The sequence below is a fragment of the Pipra filicauda genome, unplaced genomic scaffold, assembly GCF_003945595.2.
Source record: "Pipra filicauda isolate LSUMZ 115617 unplaced genomic scaffold, ASM394559v2 scaffold80_size11013439_pilon, whole genome shotgun sequence".
In the NCBI taxonomy this organism is placed as follows: domain Eukaryota; kingdom Metazoa; phylum Chordata; class Aves; order Passeriformes; family Pipridae; genus Pipra; species Pipra filicauda.
Window position 1 is genome coordinate 8,894,166 of NW_024104987.1, and position 20,804 is coordinate 8,914,969.

Genomic DNA, 20,804 nt, shown 5'->3' on the forward strand with positions numbered 1-20,804 from the left:
ACTCTCTGACCGGTTCAATCGTGTCTGTTGTTTTTATTCCCTTTTATCCTTCTGCACTTTCCTGCTGCCCCTTGCACAGCCCACGATTTGAGAACTTGGCATGGCCTCAGAACAGCTCAGGAGGAGGAGGAGTGCTTCTTGAGGGATGTTTTCCAATAACAACGTGCTTGTTGTAGATTAAATAGTTTCGTTACTTTGTGGCTTTTCAGACTCTTTGGCGTCTTGATTGGTTCTTGAGTGCCCCCACAAGTGAGGAAGGAACCTAAATTTATGGAACAGTGTAGAGCAGCCAGTGCACAGAATGTACCTAGAGGGTGTGCACATTCACTAGAGAAGTTTTAGGAATTTGCAAATAGAAGAAAAAAGTGAAAGGTAATTTGAACAAACATTCTGCAGAGTATGGTTGGTTAAAAAAAACATCATCGCAGAATATCACATAAAATCTGGATTTCTGCTGAAATAGCCAGCCCAGCAGTGTCACCACAGTGAAGCAAGTATGGAATGACTCTTGAACATCAGCCATCTTTAGGTAACTGTGAAATTTAATTAATGCCCCATAGCTGTGAGAGAGGAGGCTGAAAAAAGCCTGTTCTTCAGCCAGACAGGCAGATTTAGGGGGGAAATGAAACACTGCTGTCTACTCAAAGTTCGAGTGGTAGGAAGCAGTTTTTGTCACTCTTCAATGGCCTGAGTTAGTCATGGATTTCTGTGTCGAATAAAAGGCTGTGCTGCTCTTGGAAGCAGAGTTCTGTCTTGAAAAGGCCACTAAAATAAACGTTGCTTCCTTGATTCTGGAATAATCCTTGTGTGTGCAGGCCTGCCTGGGTGGGTAGCTGCTCTCTTGGTAAGGATTAGGAGGTTTGGGCACAATTTTGCACTGGAATGCAGGTCTCTGATGAGGTAATCAATGAAGGCTTTTGTTACTAAAGTAATGTATGAGTCACAAGTGCTTTTTTTATGGTTATGCTTGCGTCAAAACACATCATGACAGCACTTGTTCACTGTACTCCTCCTCCTGCCTTAATTGTAAGGGATGTGAGATGCCAAGAGCTGTCTGTTTGGCTCCCAGCAGTTTGCTTTGCTTTGCTGAGAGCTTCCTGTTTAACACTGAATCATATTATTAGAACTTGAGTGTTTCCTCGTGAACCTTTGCACCCCCATGAGTACCCCGTGACTGAGGGCACCTCGAACTAACCAGCTTGGTGGGGAAGGATGGAGTGGCTTTGCTTTGTCTGCATCAGCTCAGCTCTGGTTGGAAATCCTGGGCTCTATGTAAAGTTTTGGAATGGCATTTACTTTGGTGAAAGTTGGAGCTTGCATGTTTGATGACAGGAAACCATTGTTAAGTGCAGTTATCTGGAAGGAAGAAGAAATGATAATTGGTTTTTACTTTCCCTGTTGCGAGTGTTTTGTTTCTGTTTTTTAAGCAGGAAACTGTTGTGTTATGGAATGATGTATGTAGGCTCTGTTGGGACTCCAAATAGCTGTTTGCAATTTGGCAAAGACAGAGGCACACAGTCTTTTGGACAAATTTGAAGTTGTTTTTTTATAGTTTAGAAGGAAATGTAGGGATTGAGACCACACAACCTGGCTCCGCATACGGCTTTTGTGTACAGAGATGCTAAACACCCGAAAATGCAGTGTTTCCATAGGCGGAGTTTCTTTTGTGTTCACAGGCTGGGGAGCCTCAAATTCCAGAGGCATTACATGAGCAGTTTTAATGAATTAGTGTCTGGTTTTCCTGCAGCAGATGTGACAAGCAGCTTTATAAGCTGCTTCCCATCGATCGCTGTTTTCCAGCCCTTTTGTGTCTTTCTTTTGCTGAGAGAAAAGCAGGGAAGAGCTCGGTTTCTACAGTAACTGCTGCCTACACTCCTGCCTGCAGGCCAAGTGCTTTCTCAGTCCTGCAGCCTGTGCAGGGCTCCTGCATTGAATTTCTGTACGTTTTGTTTGGGTTTCTAGTTTGTTTTTTTCTTTTTGCTCGTTTAAATATTTTGCCCTCTAAGAGGAGAGAGGAGAGTGCAGTGGGAATTGGTGATTTGGAGATAGGTAATTTTAATTAACCACAGCACACTGCCACGACTGTAAGATAACCTAAATGTTTTTGCTGCTGATCGATAGCAGTGTCTGTGTGGTTGGGATGCAAAGAAAATGAGGTGCCTGGCTGCTAAAACAGGAACCTTTGGACATTTGTGATGGCACTTTTGTGATGCCTGTTCCTGTAGCATAATAATGCAGGGCAGGGCTGAGATCAGCTTCAGCTTGCTAATAGAATTCTTTACGTTTGCAGCAAAATTTGCTGTGGTGGAACAACTCCACACGTCATTTCAGCCTAAACTCTGAAACACTCCTGGAGAGATTGTGAATACAGGGTTAAAAATACCCAGTTTCTCATGACGTCAGCTCCGAGTGGGAACGAGCTGAGCACCATTTCAGACAAGGTCATGTGTTTATTACTCAGTTGGTGTTTGCTGCTGGTGCTTCAGGAATGTTCCTGTTGTCGTCATCAATATTCTGCTGTCATAGGATCATTTCTTGACGCAGGCACGCTTGTTCCAGACCCTTCTGAAGGCAGGTCAGCACCCTTCCTGCAAGGAATACCAACCAACAACTTCCCATACTGCTTATGCACTTGCTAAAACACGAGCAGGGAAGTCTGGAACCGAGGTTTCCCATGGGGGAGCCGTTAATTTACAGCCAGATCGTATTTCCAGCCTTTGCTTACAATTTGGTACAAGTGTTTTATTAGGCACCTTGAATTAACATGAGGCTACAGCAATATTTCATCCCTTGTGATGCTGCAGAGATCTTTCCTTTTGAATCTCTAACATCTGAGAGAGTAAATAGATCAGGAATCTTCAGGGTGTTTTCCATCCTGCTCGATGGAGCACCTGAAAAAACACCCAGATCCTTGTGAAAAGCTCAGAAGGAAAAGTCAAATTGCTGGTTTAAAAACGTTGAGAGTGTTTTGTTCCTCCTGGCAGCAGAGGTCGAGCGTGCCGTGGAGCCCTGCTGCTCTCTGTGGGGGGGACATGCTGTGCAGTTATTGATCCTTGGGCCACAGAAATCAATGGCAAAGGATGCAGAGAATTAAGGGGAACACGCACCAGGTCGGGATTCACTCCCCAGAGGAAGAAGCTACCACTCTTTAAATGGCAATTGCTTTTTGGGTAACCTCTAGAAGTGTCCTGACTAGTAATGGCCAGACATAATTGAATGTAAATTAATGGTAAATTAGCCACATCAGGACTTAGTTTCAAAGCAGGGAGGAGGAGGAATCCATCCTACCACAATGGGGTGTGAGCATGGGACCTATAGGAGGTCCCTGTTCTGGCTGGGCTGGGTGCTCACATTTCCCACAGGCTGTGGTCAGCTGCAAGAAGGACATCAAAAACTTCCTAAAAACCTACTGGAGGAGTTGGGCTTTGTGTGACATTAATCTAAATATTATAAGGAAATTTTTTTGATCACCATCAATAGAGTAAAACAGGTACTCCTGAAGAAGCTTCACAAATGCCATGTTAAAACTAAAATCTCTTACCAGGAGCACAAGGTGGAACTTCATGTAGGTGAACAAGCACCTGCATAAAAAAATTGCCCATGGGAAAAAAAGTTCTCCCTGATTAGGACCATAAGAAAATAATTATCATCTGATTAGTATTGTAATATACTGGATCACCTTTTTTCAGTGTATCCATGGTAAAATTTCCTATGCTCTTAGCATTTTTCCTATTATTGCTTAATGTAATCCTAGAAAAGACTTTGTAAAACAAATATCTGAAGAGTTATTTCTGTTTAAAGAGTCAAAACAATGCTTACTACAAAAACTTAGGGGATTTTTTTCTAGTAACCCCCGTTTTATTAGAAATGATTTAGTGGTGGGAGTTTTCAAGTGGCTATTCAATATATGACTATTTGGATGAATTTACAGATCTACCTTCATTATTAGTTTGGAAGCCCAGATTTTTAACTTTTGGGTATTTTTAGATTATCTTGAAATAAAAACTGCAGCTCAGTTCAATTTGTCTTCTTAATAAGTTTTGGTTTTGTTGATTCTTTCAGATCTAAAGGTGATGACTCTATTCAGGAAATGGACTGTGGTATTGACTTCCAGTTCAATTAAACACAGCCCAAAGTCTTAAAAATAAATTCTGGATCTGAATAATTTAGTATGCCTACTCTTGGTGTTGAGCAATCAGAAACCTTTTGGTTTAAAATCCAGGAGATGAGGAAGTTAGAAAGTTTAATTGTGTATTTTTTTGAAAAGGGTAGGCTGAGTAAAGCTGCTGCTTTCTCCTTGGTGTGGGAATTGTTGCTTTTTCCAAGTTATCTGAAGTTACTTCTTTCAGGTGTTTCCAAGACACAGTCTCATCTCATCTCCCAGGTTTCTGAGTGTTTTATGTGTGGCAGTTTGATGGTTAGAGGAACCTCTTTCTGTAGAGATGCACCTTTTTCTAGGACACAAAGGCACCACACACAGGCTTTACAAAGACTGAAAAAATGTAATTATACTTCAACATTCGAAGCTTTTTTTACCCCCCATTGCATTTCTAGTTGTATTTGGTAAGACTCACCTTTTAAGCCTTGTTCATTTAAAAACTGGTTAAAACCCCTAGCTGCATATTGTTTAATGCATAATTGATTTCCTAATAATCCATTGTGATGGAATCAATCATAAATGAAGCAGCAAATGGAGAAAAGATGATGAAATTGGGGTTCTTTGTGCTTTCAAACTGGTGGGGCCTGGCCTCGTCCTGGGGGGTGACAGGGGACACACAGAACTGGTGCCAGACTGAGGAGGGGAGGGGAGCACTGCTGAGGTGTTCAGGGACCTGGCACACAGGGGGGGTGAGAAGAGGCTAAATGACCTCGATTTTATTACTTTTTTTCCCCTGGAGAAGCCCAGAGGTGAATCTAATTGCAGCCTGAAGGGGAGTTGTAGAAGAGCTGGAGCCAGGCTCTGCTGACAGGTTGGGCACAAGCAGCTGTAGCAAGTTGCAACCAAGAAATCATACCTGAATTTACACAAATATCAAACCCCTCCACCAGCTGAGAGTGTAACTGTAGGAATGAGTTGCCCAGCTCTATCCTTGGCTTCAGAATTCAGTGAGACAAGGCCCTGAGCAGCCTGGTCTAACTGCTTTGAGCAGGAGATTGGGCTGGACCCCTCAGAGGTCACTTCCAAACTCAGTTTCTCTGAAGTTCTGTTTGAAAGATGTAAAAAAAACATTTTTACCTGACTTCTAAAATACAAATGTATCAAAAGTGGGCCTGGAAGTGTGCACTGTAGTACTGGTGCTGAAGTGTCAGTGTGCACATCTTCTACCAGAACTATAAATGAATGAATTGGCAGTGAGAGTAATTTTTACTGGAGCGAGTGGAAAGACCAGCTGGGAAGTGGGTCCTAAGTAGGGAGGTAAGAGGAATTAGAAGAGGGATTAGCTTCAAATCTCCCTTCCATGGAAGGGAGGCCATAACCAGTATGGTGATTTCCATGTTTCTTTGTTAAGTCATCAATCAAAATAGCAGAAGGAAGTACAAATAGCATCATTTTAGGCTGCTGTGCAGTCAGAGAAAACGAAGTGGAGAGGCTGTGTTTAGTGGTGCAGATGTTGATAATGACCTCTGCTTCTCTTTGTGGGGGTCACACCACTGCTCTGAATGGATTTGAAGTCAAAAATCGACAAGAGCAATCTCCCAGATGCTGACTGGGTTCTTTTGAGGGTCTTTGGTTTGTAATGTGAAAAGTTGAAGCTGTCCTTGCTCTCAGTAAATCAACAAGAGTTCAAAAGCCTTGCAGCTCGTTGTTCTTTTTGATCTGCTTTAATCTTAGGGGATCCTTAAGTTACCTGGGGTTCAGTGTCACAGTCAGTGTGAAAGAATTGAACTGTGCAGTGTGAACTGCCATGACTGGGGGGGGTCTCAGTGCTGAACCCTCGTAATCTGTTGGAATTTAAAATCTGGAGGTGCTAATAAAAGAACAGTGGGATGGCAGCTGCTGTCCAGTTTTGGTCCTGGTTCTTGGATGACAATTCAACTGGAATAATTCAAAGGATACTGAGGCACTGGGTGTCATAGCAAGGTTTATGTACAGGGAGAAGATTGAATTCCTACTGCTCTGTTTTGGTTTTCCAGATGAAGACAGGATGAAGTTCCTCATTTTCAATCAGGTTTTCACACAGGCAGAATTACAAGTGTATCATTAGGTTTTCCCTGCAGTACAGACAGAACTGCTGAGGTGACATGACAAAATATTAGAAATACAGATGAGACAAAACTAGACTTGACACATTTTCCCCTGAGACACTTCTCTGACACCCTGCAAAGTTGCCAAACTCTGCAGAGGTCCTGCCTGGATCAGCATCACTGTGTTTGCTGGGAGCTGCAGAGACAGGAGGAGTTTTCTAGGGAGTAGTTTGATGCTTCTTGTCTGTTTTCCAGTAGCCAAACCAAAATGAACATTTTTTTTAATTTAAAAAAGAATAATTAAGGCAGTGAGTTGCATTTTAGTTGCGACACCACTGTGGTTCCCTGGATCACACACTGGCCTCTGCTGTGATGCTCCATAGGAAGCACAAGGCAAGGACTCGTCGTTGTCAGGAAATGCACAGAATTATTTAACTGCAAGTACTGAGAATAGTTGTTTGAAATACATAAAATACAAAAATTGGCACCTCAGCTACCTAGTGCAGTTGTGTGTTTGTCACGTGGATGCCTGACACACTTTTTGCCATAGAACTGCTTAAACGTGGATGGTTTGCAAATGTTTGGTTTTAGGAACCTCTTGGTGGCTCTGTTTGATTTCCTGCTCCAAATGGCATCGTCCTATAAAGGCAGGATGGTGGTTAGATGAGGTACACAGAGTTGACAGCTTACAAAACTGCTTCTTTTCTTTCCTTTTTGGTTTTTTTTTTGTAAGTGGGTTGTCTGGATGAGTTTCTCCTCCAGCAGCCATCCTGTGGTAGCACATTGTGAAACTGCTGTAAACGCTTTAAACTGTAAGTAAAATCCACTTGGGCTTGTTGAGCTCTAAATCTTGGATGAGGTCTCTCCCTGTGGGTGTGCTGTGGTTTTTGTTTAGTTCATTGTATAACTAAAGAATATGCCAAAACCAACTTGATTCTGATCAAATTAGAACACGTTCTGTACTTTGGTTTTGGAAGTAAATGTCATACATTTGCATAAATGCAATTTATTCAGGAATTCCTTTGGTTAGTACACACTCTTTATTCTGCATTTTGGCTGAATTCCAGCTATAAAAATAGGCTTCTGTTGAAAAAACCTGTTTACAAATATGAATCAATTGACAGATGTGGTCTTCTGATAATGCTCAGGTGTTTGCACGCTCCAGCCAGCCAGGGATTTGTGAGTACGTCGTGTCTTCCGTACCAACACCGTCCTTTCAGGCTCAGCATGGGAAAGGCAAACTGCACTGGTGATGCCCTTGGGTTCTCTTGTAGCTCGTGACTGTAAGTTCCAAGTTTGTTTGGCACAGTTATGACCTGTGCAATACCCCTGGTTGGCCAAAGCTCCTGGTTTGGGGCTGCATTTTATGGCTGGTTTTTTCCCCACCTTGATCAACATTTGAGAGCCTCAAACCCGGGCTGTGCTTTGAAACCTGTGCTTTGCTGTCACCCGAGTCAGTGAGCTGCACTTGCCTTCAGGTGCCACAGGGAGATGATGCATCCAGAGGGTGCAGCAGTGTAAGAAGGGAGATATTTTAATACATGTGCCTACGTGGAATATTGAAAGAATTGTCGAGTACATGTTTTCTGCCTCTCCATATTTGTGGTACTTGTGTTAAGTTGTGAAGATCCAGCTCCTACCCATCCACCTTCTCCCCATCCTCACCCTGGTCTGGCACTGTAGGACTCAGGTTGCTCAGTGTTCTGTACAAGGATTTTTCAGTGGGATGAAGGAACGAGCACCTAAAGCGATGTCCGGTTGTTCCCACGTTTTTCTTGAGTTGAAATAAGTTTGGCCTGAAAATATTGAAGGTAAATTTTTCAGTCATGAAAGACATTGGACAGGTGACTAAAATTTACATCTGTCTCTGTGTCTAACAGATGTTATTGTTCACCTGCTCACAGGGACTTCTGCTTAACCTTTGGCTGCTGTCTTTGCATACACTTGAGGAGTGTTGTCGTTATTGCTGATTAACTGAAATGCTTAGAAAATAGCTTTATTACCAAAACAGCCGAGACCTCCTTCCACTGTCACTAGAACAATATAAACACATAATACATCCTACTGGAAAAAGGAAAGAACTGAGTTGTTACTGAGGATACTAAAAAACTCCACAACCCAACCCAGAAACTGGTCCACTTTAACTTCCTCGCTGAGACGCGAGTGCAGTTTTTTGGCACAGATTCTGTTCCTAATTTAGTGCAGGGAGCGTGTTTCAGAAATAGGTCGGCTGTTAAACGCGGCCACGGTCCGTGCTGAGGAGTGAGACAGAGAGAAAAGGAAGGTCACTGTGGATTCTTTCTCTCTTTCCTGATCCTTGGGTGTGTATTGTAGGGAAGAAGAATCACTGCAGTGCGTGTGGCAAGGGACACGGTGAAAATCAAATGCTGCCTTTGTTCTAGAAACATCCTTAGATTCGTTTTAAGAAATAAAAGCCAAAACACAGGAGAGTTCATGTTTTCAAGGCTACTCCACAGCTGAGTGTTCCTTCCAATTCTTACATCACTTTTATGTTTAATATATTTTTCCAGAGAAATGAGCACTTTTTATTTACAGCCTATCTCGCATTCATAGCTCATTTCTCACCTCTGTTCCAGCATGCTCTTGTTTCCTTTCTGTGTAAAACCAGATCTACCTAGAAACACTTAAAAAAACCCAACCCAAACCCAAAACCCAACATTTTGTGAGGTTTGTTTCTGGGTATAGTGTCGTTGGAAAGTCCTTTTCGTCGTGTGGGAGGTGTGTAAATGTCATTGTGGGTTTAGTGTAGTCTGACAGCTTAAGAATGAGGAGATAGTAAAGTTACTTGAACTGTATTTTTATAGATGCTTTTGTTGAAAGAAAATTAAGTTTCTTGTTTGCTCAATCTGTTTATTTACTGAGAAGTTAGAAACAGCTTGTCACGTTTAATTGGGTTCAGTTCTAAATGCTGAGAACAGGGAGAATACTTAAAGGTGCATGCACTGTGGTTTAAATTTCAAATTTCTAAACAATTGCACGTTGTTAATTTATTGTTAGTCATTAAATTTGGGCATGTAATCTCTGGCAATATATGAAAATGGGCAGTTTATTGAAATTGGGTCTTAAATTCAGCTCTGAAAAAAAGATACTTGAATGTAGTACTACAGCAGCAATATACTCTGTAAATGAGCAGAGTTAGTTTGATATATGTTTAATTTAATAGGTATTTTAAGAGAAAGACCAACCCTATGAAAATGAGTAGACCTCAAATTGGCCAACGTTTATGCTCCTGATTAATTTTGCTATCATGGACCTACTTGTTCATTTGCTGAAGCTGTTCTTTGGCATCATAAAATAATGGGCTTTTGTCTTCCAAACAAACCAGCTTTGGGGGCTGGTGCAGGATCAGGGTGAACCTCAAGAAATGTGGAGACAACACATAAAGTGCCCGTGTTAGAAAGGATTTCATTTGCCTGTGTTCCTTTCCAGATGTCAGAGCTGCTGACTTGGGGATCTCTTTCTGGTCACGTTGATCTGTCTGTGATCTGTAAATTGGAGATGGTTGTGGGTAATTACATAAGATACCGTAGCTTTTAAATTCTAAATGAGCTTAGGTGGTACGTGCAAGTTATGCAGAAAGTCTTACATTGTGTAAACAAGTGGCTCATATATTTATGTGTTTTTTTTTTTTATTTTCCAGCTGTACTTTCAGGTTTCCCAGCACAAACATCAAGATAACATTCACAGCTCTGTCCAATGAAAAGAGAGAAAAACAGGAGGCCCCAGAGTCCCCAGTGAAGCCTGTGCAACCCCAGATCTCTCCCTTAACAATAAACATTCCAGACAACATGGCTCACCTGATCAGCCCTCTCCCTTCTCCCACGGGAACTATCAGGTATTTAAACCCTGCAGGTGGGATGCAGGGCCATGGACAGGCTCAGCACAGCTTCCTCACTCAGTATTTTGCTTTTGAGGTCAAAGTTTGGTTGAAGCTCAGTGTTACCTGCCCTGGAGAAACCACCTTTCTGCTGACTAATAACACAGTTGCACGAACAGTCTGTGATATTCTGATTTAACAAGTTAAATGTGTAACAGTCTGCTCAGGAGCTTGGTATTCTTAGAACAGTAAGACAGCAGATCTTTTTCTTGCATTCCAGCTGATTAAGATTGCTTTTTGCTCTTGCATGCTTATGGCAACACTTTAACTAAATTTAAATCACACCATTTTTAAACATTCTGATTTGTCACTGTCGCCCCAAAGTTCATCACCGGAACAAATGGGGTTTTGGGTTATCATTAGTGTGGAAAATGGACTGATCTCTTACTCCAGGAGCTTTGTTATTGATTAGTCACTGCTGGGAGTAAACAGGCATTTTACTTAAAATCCAGAGTGAGGTGCAGGCTCTGGACAGTGCTCCAGGGGAGTGGGATCTGGGATTTTCCTTGCCCTGCAGCTTCAGTTGGTAATTGTAGCCATTGACCGACCTGTTACTTGGGACCAAACTCAACTAACACAAGCAACCCGTCCCCACAAACCAGTAAAATCAGTTCAGATGGAATTGTTGAAATTCCTGGGAAGTTCAGGAGCAAAACTTCCACGTCAAGGCACTGCAAGCTGGTTCAGAGTCACGTACATGCCTTTGAAAGTGTTTTTTGTCCCCTCTCACTTCCTGTGTCTTCACTGGAGCAAAGGACTGTTCGTGCTTGCTTTTTAAAAATGTACAACTTGTTAATGAAATTTGAATGTAAGGATAATTGAGTTCTTTCATGCTTGCCAAGATCTTGATCTCAATATTGGAGTGTTTAATGACATCTGTATAAGTGATGGAAGCAGAGAGAAAAGAGATCTAGACTTGACTGTATAACAGGTTTGCTTTCTTATAAAAATGCAGGGAAAACACATCTTGCCCAAGAAATGACAGAGCAGGTCGCAGGTATTTCAGATAACATCCCATCTATCCCCACAGCCTTTGCCTCACTCTGAATTTTGTGATTCTCTTCAGGGCTTTCATGCACCTGTTGAGTAGTTTATTACAGACAAAAAAAGATGACAGCTCTGAGTCTATTTTGAGAGCAAAGCTTGACAGCTTCTCTGCAAATCACCCTGTTTTGTAGAAGACTTGTAAACTTGCTTTGATTGTACCATATGTGTGGCTTTGTCAATATATGCTAAAGTGAGCAGAACAGAGGGATGTTGTCAGCTGATACGTGAAAACACAGAGCAGCAGTGACCTATATTGAAAAAAATAAATTAGCTACACATTTTGGCTCTAATCAAGGATTCTTCTGTACAACACTTAAAAAAATCCCATCTCCCTCTTATAGTAAGTATATCACTAGTAGCAAATTGTTGGTGGATTTCTTGTGATGAAATTTGAAGGGTATTTTTATATAAATATATATTGCCCAATCTGCACTGCTTGACTCTTTCTGTAGGCAAAAAGGGAGGTAGCAAAAAATGTGAGGGGCCAGGCAGACAAACAAACCTCGACAGATGTAAAATTCTTAAAGCTTTAGTGTGTAAATCTGAATAACATTGTCTAGAGTTAATTATTTTTGCATTTTGAACCACAGATTCAAGTTAGGTTAAAGGTTGTCTGTGGAGATAAGGCTGGTTCTGGGGGCACTGCAGGCTCTGCCATTGGGATTTCTGGTTTTTTGGAATTCCTGAGGGCTGCATTGAAATCAGTTGCAGTATGAACTGCAGAGCAGAGAGCTGCCAGAATTATTTTGGGGAAGGGGACAGACATCACCCACTGAGTGTGTCTTTCCTCTTGGCTAAATGGAAATTGCAGAAGCAAACCAGCTTTGTGCAGCTGCAGTTCCTGAGGCCTGTGCAAGGCAGGGGACACTGATAGAAGGATGTCACAGTGGAATTACACACAGTTTTATCTCTGTTTCTCCGTGATGGATGGCAGAATGTGAAGTATTAAGAGATACTCTTGTATGTGTTTGGCACCATCTCTTGCTTTCTAACAGTGTATCTGCTCTGCTGGCCTAATGCTGCATTAAATTAGCTGAGTCAGTGCTGATGCATCCCATTTATAGATCAGAGTATGGGTTTTATACACATGTGTGTGTCAGTATGTGCACATGCCTGTAAACACTTAAAACAGTATTGGCTGAGATTTAAATAAGAACCAAACCTATTTTTTTCCTCACTTCTTGCTGTATTTTCTCAAATGTGCAAAAACACTGCCCAGGAGAAGTGATTTTTTTTTTTTTTTTGGTGAGCAGACTGAACACAAGCATATGGCAGAAATTCCATGCAAGATGTGTGTCTTGTTTCTAGTTACTGTCTCAAAATTGGTGGTTGCTGATGCAGCTAAAGTGGACTTTGGTGTGGGCAAATCTCACACAAATAGAGTACAGCCCAATAAATCAGTTGATCCTGGTTCTTGGAGGAGGGAAGGCTGAGCTGCACCTGGCAGGACTGTAATTCCCGTGGCTGAGTTAGCAAGGCTTGGAAGGTGGGGGTTGTGCTGGAAGCCCTGACAGCCTCAGAGCTCTGGTAGTGGCTTTGCTGCAGCAAAGAGCTTTTTGATGAGACACAGTGTGGTGATAAACTGTATAACAAAATAGTAGGATCTTCTTTTTATGCTCTACAGTGCTGCAAACTCCTGCCCATCGAGCCCCCGCGGCGCTGGCTCTTCAGGGTACAAGATGAGTCGTGGGATCCCATCTGACCTACATTTGATGGCCGACAATTCCCAGTCGGAAAACGACAAGGAAGCATCGGGGGGAGATAGCCCAAAGGTAAACAGGGCTGGGAATCAGTCCCAGAAATGACACCTGAAGTGGATGTAAGATTTGGGGTGTTTTGTTTGCTAAGGCGTGTGCACTGAGTCGTAATTTAAGATCACAGACTTTGAAAACAACGTGTAGGGTTTTGCGATCAGAAGTGAGATTGATTAATTGATTGGTTTACCCCTCTCCCCTGGGGGAGGGTCTGTGCAGTCTCAGATACAGATCTGTTCACAGGCTGTTGAAAATTCTTTGCAGTTCTGTGTGTCTCCAAAATTTATGTTATCTTAAAATTGCTAATCAGAAGAACAAAGTTATCTTAGTTTCTTTTCTGACTTGAGATTTTGGTCATTTCAAAAGTGCCTTAAGTCACGTTAGTTACGCTGTGTGACTTTTGATGTAGAAAGGAGTGTGTATATCTTTATAAAGTTTATTAATGCAGATTTTCTTGTTCCCATACAGGATGATTCTAAGCCACCCTACTCCTATGCACAGTTAATAGTCCAAGCAATTACAATGGCCCCGGATAAGCAGCTCACACTAAATGGAATTTATACGCACATAACTAAAAATTATCCTTACTACAGGACAGCAGACAAGGGCTGGCAGGTAAGCTTGATTTCTGGAATATTTGTTTTTAGTTGTAAGCAATACTGGCAGCTGTAAATGGTCTTGAGCAGTTGGTGCCTCAGAGCCCTTCAGAAACAGAGTTTGTCAAATGACCGTGTTGTCTTTCTCCTGATTGTAAGTCCTCCAACAAAGTGAGCAACTTACATTAGTCTCTATTTGAAACATTGCTGTATTCGTGGAATGGTGTTCTCTAAACCTTTAGTACAGACAGACTTTGGGGGAAGGAAAGTACATTTGGCACTGGGTTTGAATACCATCTGCTATCTAGGAATGGTGGTGTGTTCTGTAGCTTACAGTTGTGTAAACATCCGTATTGCTATCTTGAGATAAAATAAGGATATTAAATGTTACAAGTTCAGTTTTATTTGGGAACAGTGATCTTGACCATGCAATAAGTGAAGGAACAAGTGTGTTATCTCTTGTTATCTCGCCCTGGTTCGTGCCCTGTTTTATTTGTGAACTTGCCCATTTCTGTACCGAGTTACACCAAACCCTTCAACTCTGCAGAATTAATTTCTGCTCGCTTTTCATTTTGAAAAGACCAGCCCCAGCGTTTGCCAGGATGACTAACCGAGTACAAATCAGTCTGGCAGAGTCTGCCCACACACACATGAAGGTTCAGTGCCTTTGGTGCTGCTTTGGGTGTCTCAGAGGCCCAGGAGCAGAGTTTTGCCCCTGTAAGGCCCTGGGCACACTGTCCATTGTGGGGGATCAGTGTCACTGGTTGCTGCTCACTCTGCAGCAGGGGCGTGTCTGGAGTTATTTTCAGGGAGGTGAAAAGTGGAGAAAGTGTGGGGGAGGAAAAGTTAGGAAGTGTTAACACTGGCTGTACAAGTGGAAGACTGAAGAATGCAGCAGAGGAAGAGAATTTGAAATATTAATCACGTAGTTATTTGTCATGAGACCTACATGAAAGTTGGATCACTTTCCCAAGTTAGCAGGAATGGAGCTGTTCCTGGCTGTTTGCTAAGGGTTTGGCTAGGCCAGGACTTGGCTGCTGTTGTGGCTGGGAAGTCTCTTTTGTTTCCCTTTCCCACATAACAGTGCAGTATCCTGGCTGCAGACATGCTGACAGATCTGTTTTAGCAACGAGACTCTGTTTATAAAATGTTGGTGTGTGTTTTCCTTCCTATTCTGCAGCACCTTCAGTGTCTGTCTGTGTGATGCTGCTTTACCTGAGCATCGTGAACCCAACACACACACACTGTTGTGCTCAGGTGAAGAATTCTGCTGTAGAACAGGGGGTGTGTTTGGGAGTGTAATGCTCCAGAAAGCCAAGGTGATAGACACAGCAGACATGGTGTGTTCTGGAGTAATTAATTAGCACCTATTCAGAGAAACAATTGGAAAAGCTGAAAATCAGATGCTGTTCAGTCACTGCTCTGCCAGCTTCTATCCATCAGGAGTTGGATTACAGCTAGGGTGATGTAGGATAGATGTTTGAAATCGTATTTGAGGCTATATATGCCCCTATTATTCAAAACATACAGTACATACACATGCATAGTGTCCCAATCCTGTACCTTAATAAATAGCATTGAGATATTTATATCCTTTATTATTCAAAGGTCTCATTTTGTTGAGCACTTGAAGACTCTCTGTGAACTTATTTTAGCAGGTATTTTTGGATCTACTCTCTTATTCTAACATATGGAGAAATAAATACAATTTATAAACATGTCCTTGGCATCTTTCTAGTTATGTTTCAATTTTTGGCAGAGAAAACCATCTCTGGTTTCATCAGTTTGCATTTAAGAAACCATACATGGTTATCATTGCTTTAGGTTCTCCAAACTTGCCATCAGGGTCATGAACTCAGATATTTGAGCAAGATTTACATTTGATTTTGCAAATTTTTGAGGGCTTTTGTTAACATAAAGCTTTTTGTCCACTTACCCCTGTTCCCCCACGAGTATTCCAGCAGGAACACTTAGCAGCAGTTTCTTCTTGTTCAGTGATAATACTGAGAGAGATTTTGGGGTTTATAGACCTTAAAAATAAAAAAAATAAAATTTAAAAAGTCCTGTGTGCAAAGCCAAGCACAGACAGAGCCACTTGAGGGTGTCAGCAGTTCTGAACATCACTTTGATGCAAGAGTGGGGGGTGTTGCAGCAAAGGGAGGACACAGGAACGTGCAAAGAGATCGAGGTAACGAAGAGCTCACGGAAAACCCAGTTCAGGACCTGCTGCCACTTGGTGTTTTTCTAGACACACTAAATCCTTGGCTCCTTTATTGAGACAGACTGGACTGTGGGTGAGCTCCCAACAATCCAGCTGCCTTTGGAACTTGTGTAATTTAACCTTTTCTTTCTGAACTGTGGAACAGTAGCAGGGTTATGGTCTAGGATCAAAAATCAGTACCTGCTGTGTTCTGCTGGCCCTCCTAGAAGGAGCTGACACTCTGTGGGACACCTGGGGAAGGGTTGTGTATGAACACTGGTAATTTTTCTTTATTTTTCTCTTTAGCACTGCATTCTGCACAAGTATTTGTGGTGTCCTAACAGTTGGTTGCGATCACCGTGTTTCTCATGAGAGATTTAAGATGGGATTCCTGTTATTTCCAATTAGCATACTGGGTTTCTAATTGTTGGGAAAGGTTTGACAAATGCAAGAGTCCTTTCAGGTTTATGGCACTACCTTGGCTGTGCTCTGAGTTCTGTTGAATTAAGGAATTAAAGAGCTGAACCCCGAGTCTCCTATAGTACAAACTGCTGCACTAGGCCACATTCTGACTTGGAAAAGTTATATGAATTCTACATATTTTTTTATGTTCCATAGAATTCAATACGTCACAATCTCTCTCTGAATCGTTATTTCATCAAAGTACCACGTTCCCAGGAAGAACCAGGCAAAGGCTCATTCTGGAGGATAGACCCTGCCTCTGAAAGCAAATTAATAGAGCAGGCTTTTAGGAAAAGGCGGCCTAGGGGAGTACCTTGCTTTAGAACCCCTCTGGGACCACTCTCTTCTAGGTAAGGAAAAACAGATGAACAAAAAGACTATGGCTGTTGTTTAATCTTCAGGCTGATACAGACTTGGATACAGTCACGAGTTTAGTAATTTAATTTCATCCAGACTCAGTGTTTGAATTCTGTGTGGCTCGTTAGGAGGCTGCCCCATACACCAGGCTTGTGTTTACTGCTTGTTTTCAGTGTTAAAAGAACTCTGTTTGCATAACTAACTATCACATTGTTAATGTAAGCAAGCCTTGCTGTACCTTTGGTGGGTTTTACAGAATTATAACTTTAATTTCTAACTGCCATCTACTGGATTTTAAAACTGTTTGCAAAGAAAATTCTCACATACCAGCTACCATTCTGTTGACCTTAGAGATGCCAATTGTGTATTCAGCTTGATAATGCTCGAGCAGAATTCATGATGGGGAAATTACCTGGGTTTAAATTATTCCCTCTGTAAAGTTATGGCCTTTCTGCTGGTGCAGATCTGTTACTACCTGCCCTGTTATAGCCTGAGATTTGCTCATCGTTCTTCTCCACCAGAAGAAACGTTCATGTTTCACAGATTGCTTAGAGTCTCCCTAAGAAGGCATCCAGCCTCTTCTTCTCTGTTAACTGTACCTGGAGTTTGCTTTTAAATCCTGTCCCTGTTTAACAGAAGCTTTCTAAAAGATCCTGGGATCTGGGTTGTAACTCGAGGTGCCCTCCCCTTCCGTGGGCCGCGTGTTACGGTCTCCTTAGAGGAAGGTTAAAACACATCAGCTGCTGCTTTCATTTTTAACTGCAGAAGTGCCCCAGCTTCTCCTAATCACTCTGGAGTGTTGTCTGCACACTCCAGTGGCGTCCAGACCCCCGAGAGCCTGTCCAGGGAGGGGTCTCCCGTCCCGATGGAACCTGAGCCCAGCACTATCCAGCCAAAACTCGCCGTCATACAAGAAGCGCGATTTGCACAGAGTGCCCCAGGTGAGGAGCCCTGGGCTGGGCTGGGCTGGGGCAGGGAGGGGGCTCATGCAGAAATAGTGCCAAGACTTCACCAGAAAAGGATATATATTTAATCTCTTAACCTTCAGAGCAAATCTGTGAGAAACTCAGAAACAGGGAGATTCTGTTTGCAGGGGGCTGCTCCAGCACCCTGGGTCACATTGCCAAGGAGAGGCTGTGCCTCTGTCCTGTGTAGGACTGTGCTGTCTTGTAACAGTTGTCACTTGCTTTCAAAGTGTATTCTCTCTAGTTAAGGAAAAAAAAAAAAAAGAAAATAGAAGGTTACATGTGTTACAGAAATAAGGAAATGCCTTTCACATCTCATCCTTTCAAAGCGGGGGATAAAAGAATTGGAAGGGTCAAGAGAGAGAAGAAATATCCTATTTAAAACAAAAGGGCATAAGGCATGATGGGATAAGGATGTGTTTGTTTAATTACCTTAGTTTATATATGTTTCCATCCATTTTCTTGGTGATGTTGTGGCACTGCAGAAGTGCCAGTGATCCTTCAGTGGTGAGGACAAACATGGTCCTGAACAGAGACACCAGGATCTCCCAGCCTAAGGATGTGGAGAGTGTTGCTGATGCAGACGTGCTCCACACACCACCGGAAGCATGTACATGTTCCCATCTGTGGAGAGGGGATTTTCTTTGTCAGTGTAGCTGCACTGGGGGAGGGCTGGAGGGTGCCCAAATGGAGTGTGGGTTTTACTGAGCCAGGACAGCCATTCCCCCGGGTCTGTGGCTGGGAAATAACCACGTGTCATAGTCTTCATTGTCCAGTGTTACCTTTTGGATTGTTAGTGAAGGAGGTAGTTAAACCTCTGAGGCTTTAGTGATAAGTTTAAAAGAATGATAGGTTTAAAAGAAATAATTAAAATTGGCAGCCTAATTTTGATCTCTCTCTCGTAGGATCACCTCTCTCTAGCCAACCGGTTTTAATTACTGTACAACGGCAGCTACCACAAACTATTAAACCCGTCACCTACACTGTTGCAACTCCTGTGACAACATCAACATCCCAGCAGCCTGTAGTTCAGACAGTTCATGTTGTCCACCAGATCCCAGCTGTGTCAGTCACCAACGTGACTGGATTAGCACCAGCAAACACTTACACTGTCGCGGGACAGGCCGTCGTCACGCAAGCGGCGATGGTCACCCAGCCCAAGGTAGAACCTCAAGAGAATGGAGACCACAAGGAAGTCAAAGGTGAGAACCTGGAGGGTTGTTTTGGGACCTCTTTATGCAGAGGGGTCAGTATTTGAAACTTGAAGTCATAGAACCATAGAGTGGTTTGGGACCTTAAACATCATCTCGTTCCAACCCCCTGCCATGGGCAGGAATGCAGCCCATTAGACCAGGTTGCTCCAAGCTCCATCCAGCCTGGCCTTGAACACTTCCAGGGATGGGGCATCAATACTTCCAGATGAAATGTTTGGCTAAAACTGAAGATTTTGCATCATCATTTCTCAGATAGGATGAAGCAAGTAATAAAACGATAGATGCACTTTCCCACTGAGGGCTGATTGAGTGAAACCAGGAGATTCTTTACCACTTCCTTGTTTTTAACCGTGTTTTATCCCCTGTTTTGCAGTGAAAGTGGAGCCTCTCCCTGCTATTAGCCATGCTGCAATAGGAGCTGCTAGTCGGATCATCCAGACATCTCAGCCCACCCCCCTACAGACAGTCACCATCGTGCAACAGGCGCCCCTGGGGCAGCACCAGCTGCCCATAAAAACTGTAACGCAGAACGGAACGCACATAGTGCCCATCACCACGGCCCTGCCGGGGCAGGGCACTGCTGGTACGTATGGCAGGGCTGGGCTTTGGCCAGGGAAACCTCACAGCACCACTGCTGCCTTCTCAGCTCTGTCCTCGTGTTGTTCGTAGTTAGACTGAAGAGTAAGTGCCAACAGAAACTGTAGCTCACGGCCCTGCAAGGGGCTCTTCCTTCCCTGTTGGTAAGAAGGGGTTTCTCCTCACTGAGCATCACCTGAACATCATCTTACTCTCTTTGTGGTCATTATAGGGATGTTCTAAGTGGTGACAAAGTGTTCTCCCTCCTAATTAAGCCTGGATAGGACACCTTCCACCATCCCAGGTTGCTCCAAGCCCTGTCCAACCTGGCTTTGGACACTTCCAGGGATGGAGCAGCCACAGCTTCTCTGGGCAACCTGTGCCAGGGCCTCCCCACCCTCACAGGGAACAATTTCTTCCTAACATCTAATCTAACCCTGCTCTCTGTCAGTGAGGCCATTCCCCTTTGTCCTGTCACTGCCTGCTCCTGTAAATAATCTCTCTCATCCGCAGGCCTGTGGCACCCCCGTCCTGATCCCTTTTCCTGTGAAGCCTCAGTGACTTCAGTGCTGTCATTACTGATTTACCCAGAGAGAAACAAGTTTTAAAAGAAGTTCCTGTAAAAGCCATTCAAATGGTATCTGGTCCCAGGTGGTTTGTTGGGAACCCAGCAACAAGAAAACCAGAACTTGGTTGTTGGCTTTTTAAACTGTTACTTTTTATTCTGATTTTATTGAATCTGTGCTAAAAATGACCAAAATTCTGAAAGATTTTGAGATGATTGTTATCTGAATCCTCTTGTTCCCCTCTGGAACTGGGCAGGCTGTGCTTTGTCATCATTCCATACATTCCATACATTCCCACTTGCTTTGCTTTGCAGGTGCACACAGCTGGTTCTTAGTTTTGCTTTGAATGTTACCTGATACTGAAGGAGGTTTTGTGCCATAAAATATGTTTACAGAAATATTTTGGGGCTATCTTATATCAATTTCTTGCCTGCATTTCTGCTCTAAAGTCTTTCTAATGGAGTGAATTACCTGCTTAGTTCTTTTTTACTCCTCTGACATTTATAGGTCAAGTGTTGTGGCTGCTGCCACTTCACTTGCAGCTTAAGAGCAGCAAAGGCAATCAGTCAGACCTGAGGTGCACTTTGTGTGTCAGAAGGGATGTGTGAATTGAGCTGAGAGCCATGTGAAATACACTGAAAAGTTATTTTTGAATGTAAGAAATAAGTCCTTTTGTCTCTTTCCTGGATTCTTAAAACTCAGCTGATTTCAACATGTTCCCTGACAGGGCAACTGCTGGGTGTGTGTAGGGAATGTGGCTGCACGTAGGAGTAGAGTTGTGGTGCTTCCCACTGTGTCACTTGTGTGACAGGGTGGGAGATTCCTGGGCTTTAAATACCTCCTGAGGTGTTCACAATGTGAACAGCAAGTGAGGAGTACTCCAGGTCCTGGTCTCTCTGTTACAGTTACTCCTGAACCAGCAAGAAAGCAGGTAATTCTCAGGCAAAGCGTCTAAAGGGGGAACTGGGCCCACAGAAACACAG

At 43.0% G+C, this 20,804-nt stretch overlaps 1 protein-coding gene across 1 annotated transcript in view; it reads left to right on the forward strand.

Annotated features, from left to right (window-relative positions):
• Positions 1-20,804, forward strand: part of FOXK2 (forkhead box K2) — a 47,552-nt gene that overhangs the window by 22,749 nt on the left and 3,999 nt on the right. The window contains 7 exon segments of the mRNA XM_027715651.2: positions 9,848-10,042; positions 12,756-12,903; positions 13,354-13,500; positions 16,300-16,493; positions 17,266-17,441; positions 18,371-18,667; positions 19,053-19,262. Coding sequence (XP_027571452.2) covers positions 9,848-10,042; positions 12,756-12,903; positions 13,354-13,500; positions 16,300-16,493; positions 17,266-17,441; positions 18,371-18,667; positions 19,053-19,262 — 1,367 coding nt within the window.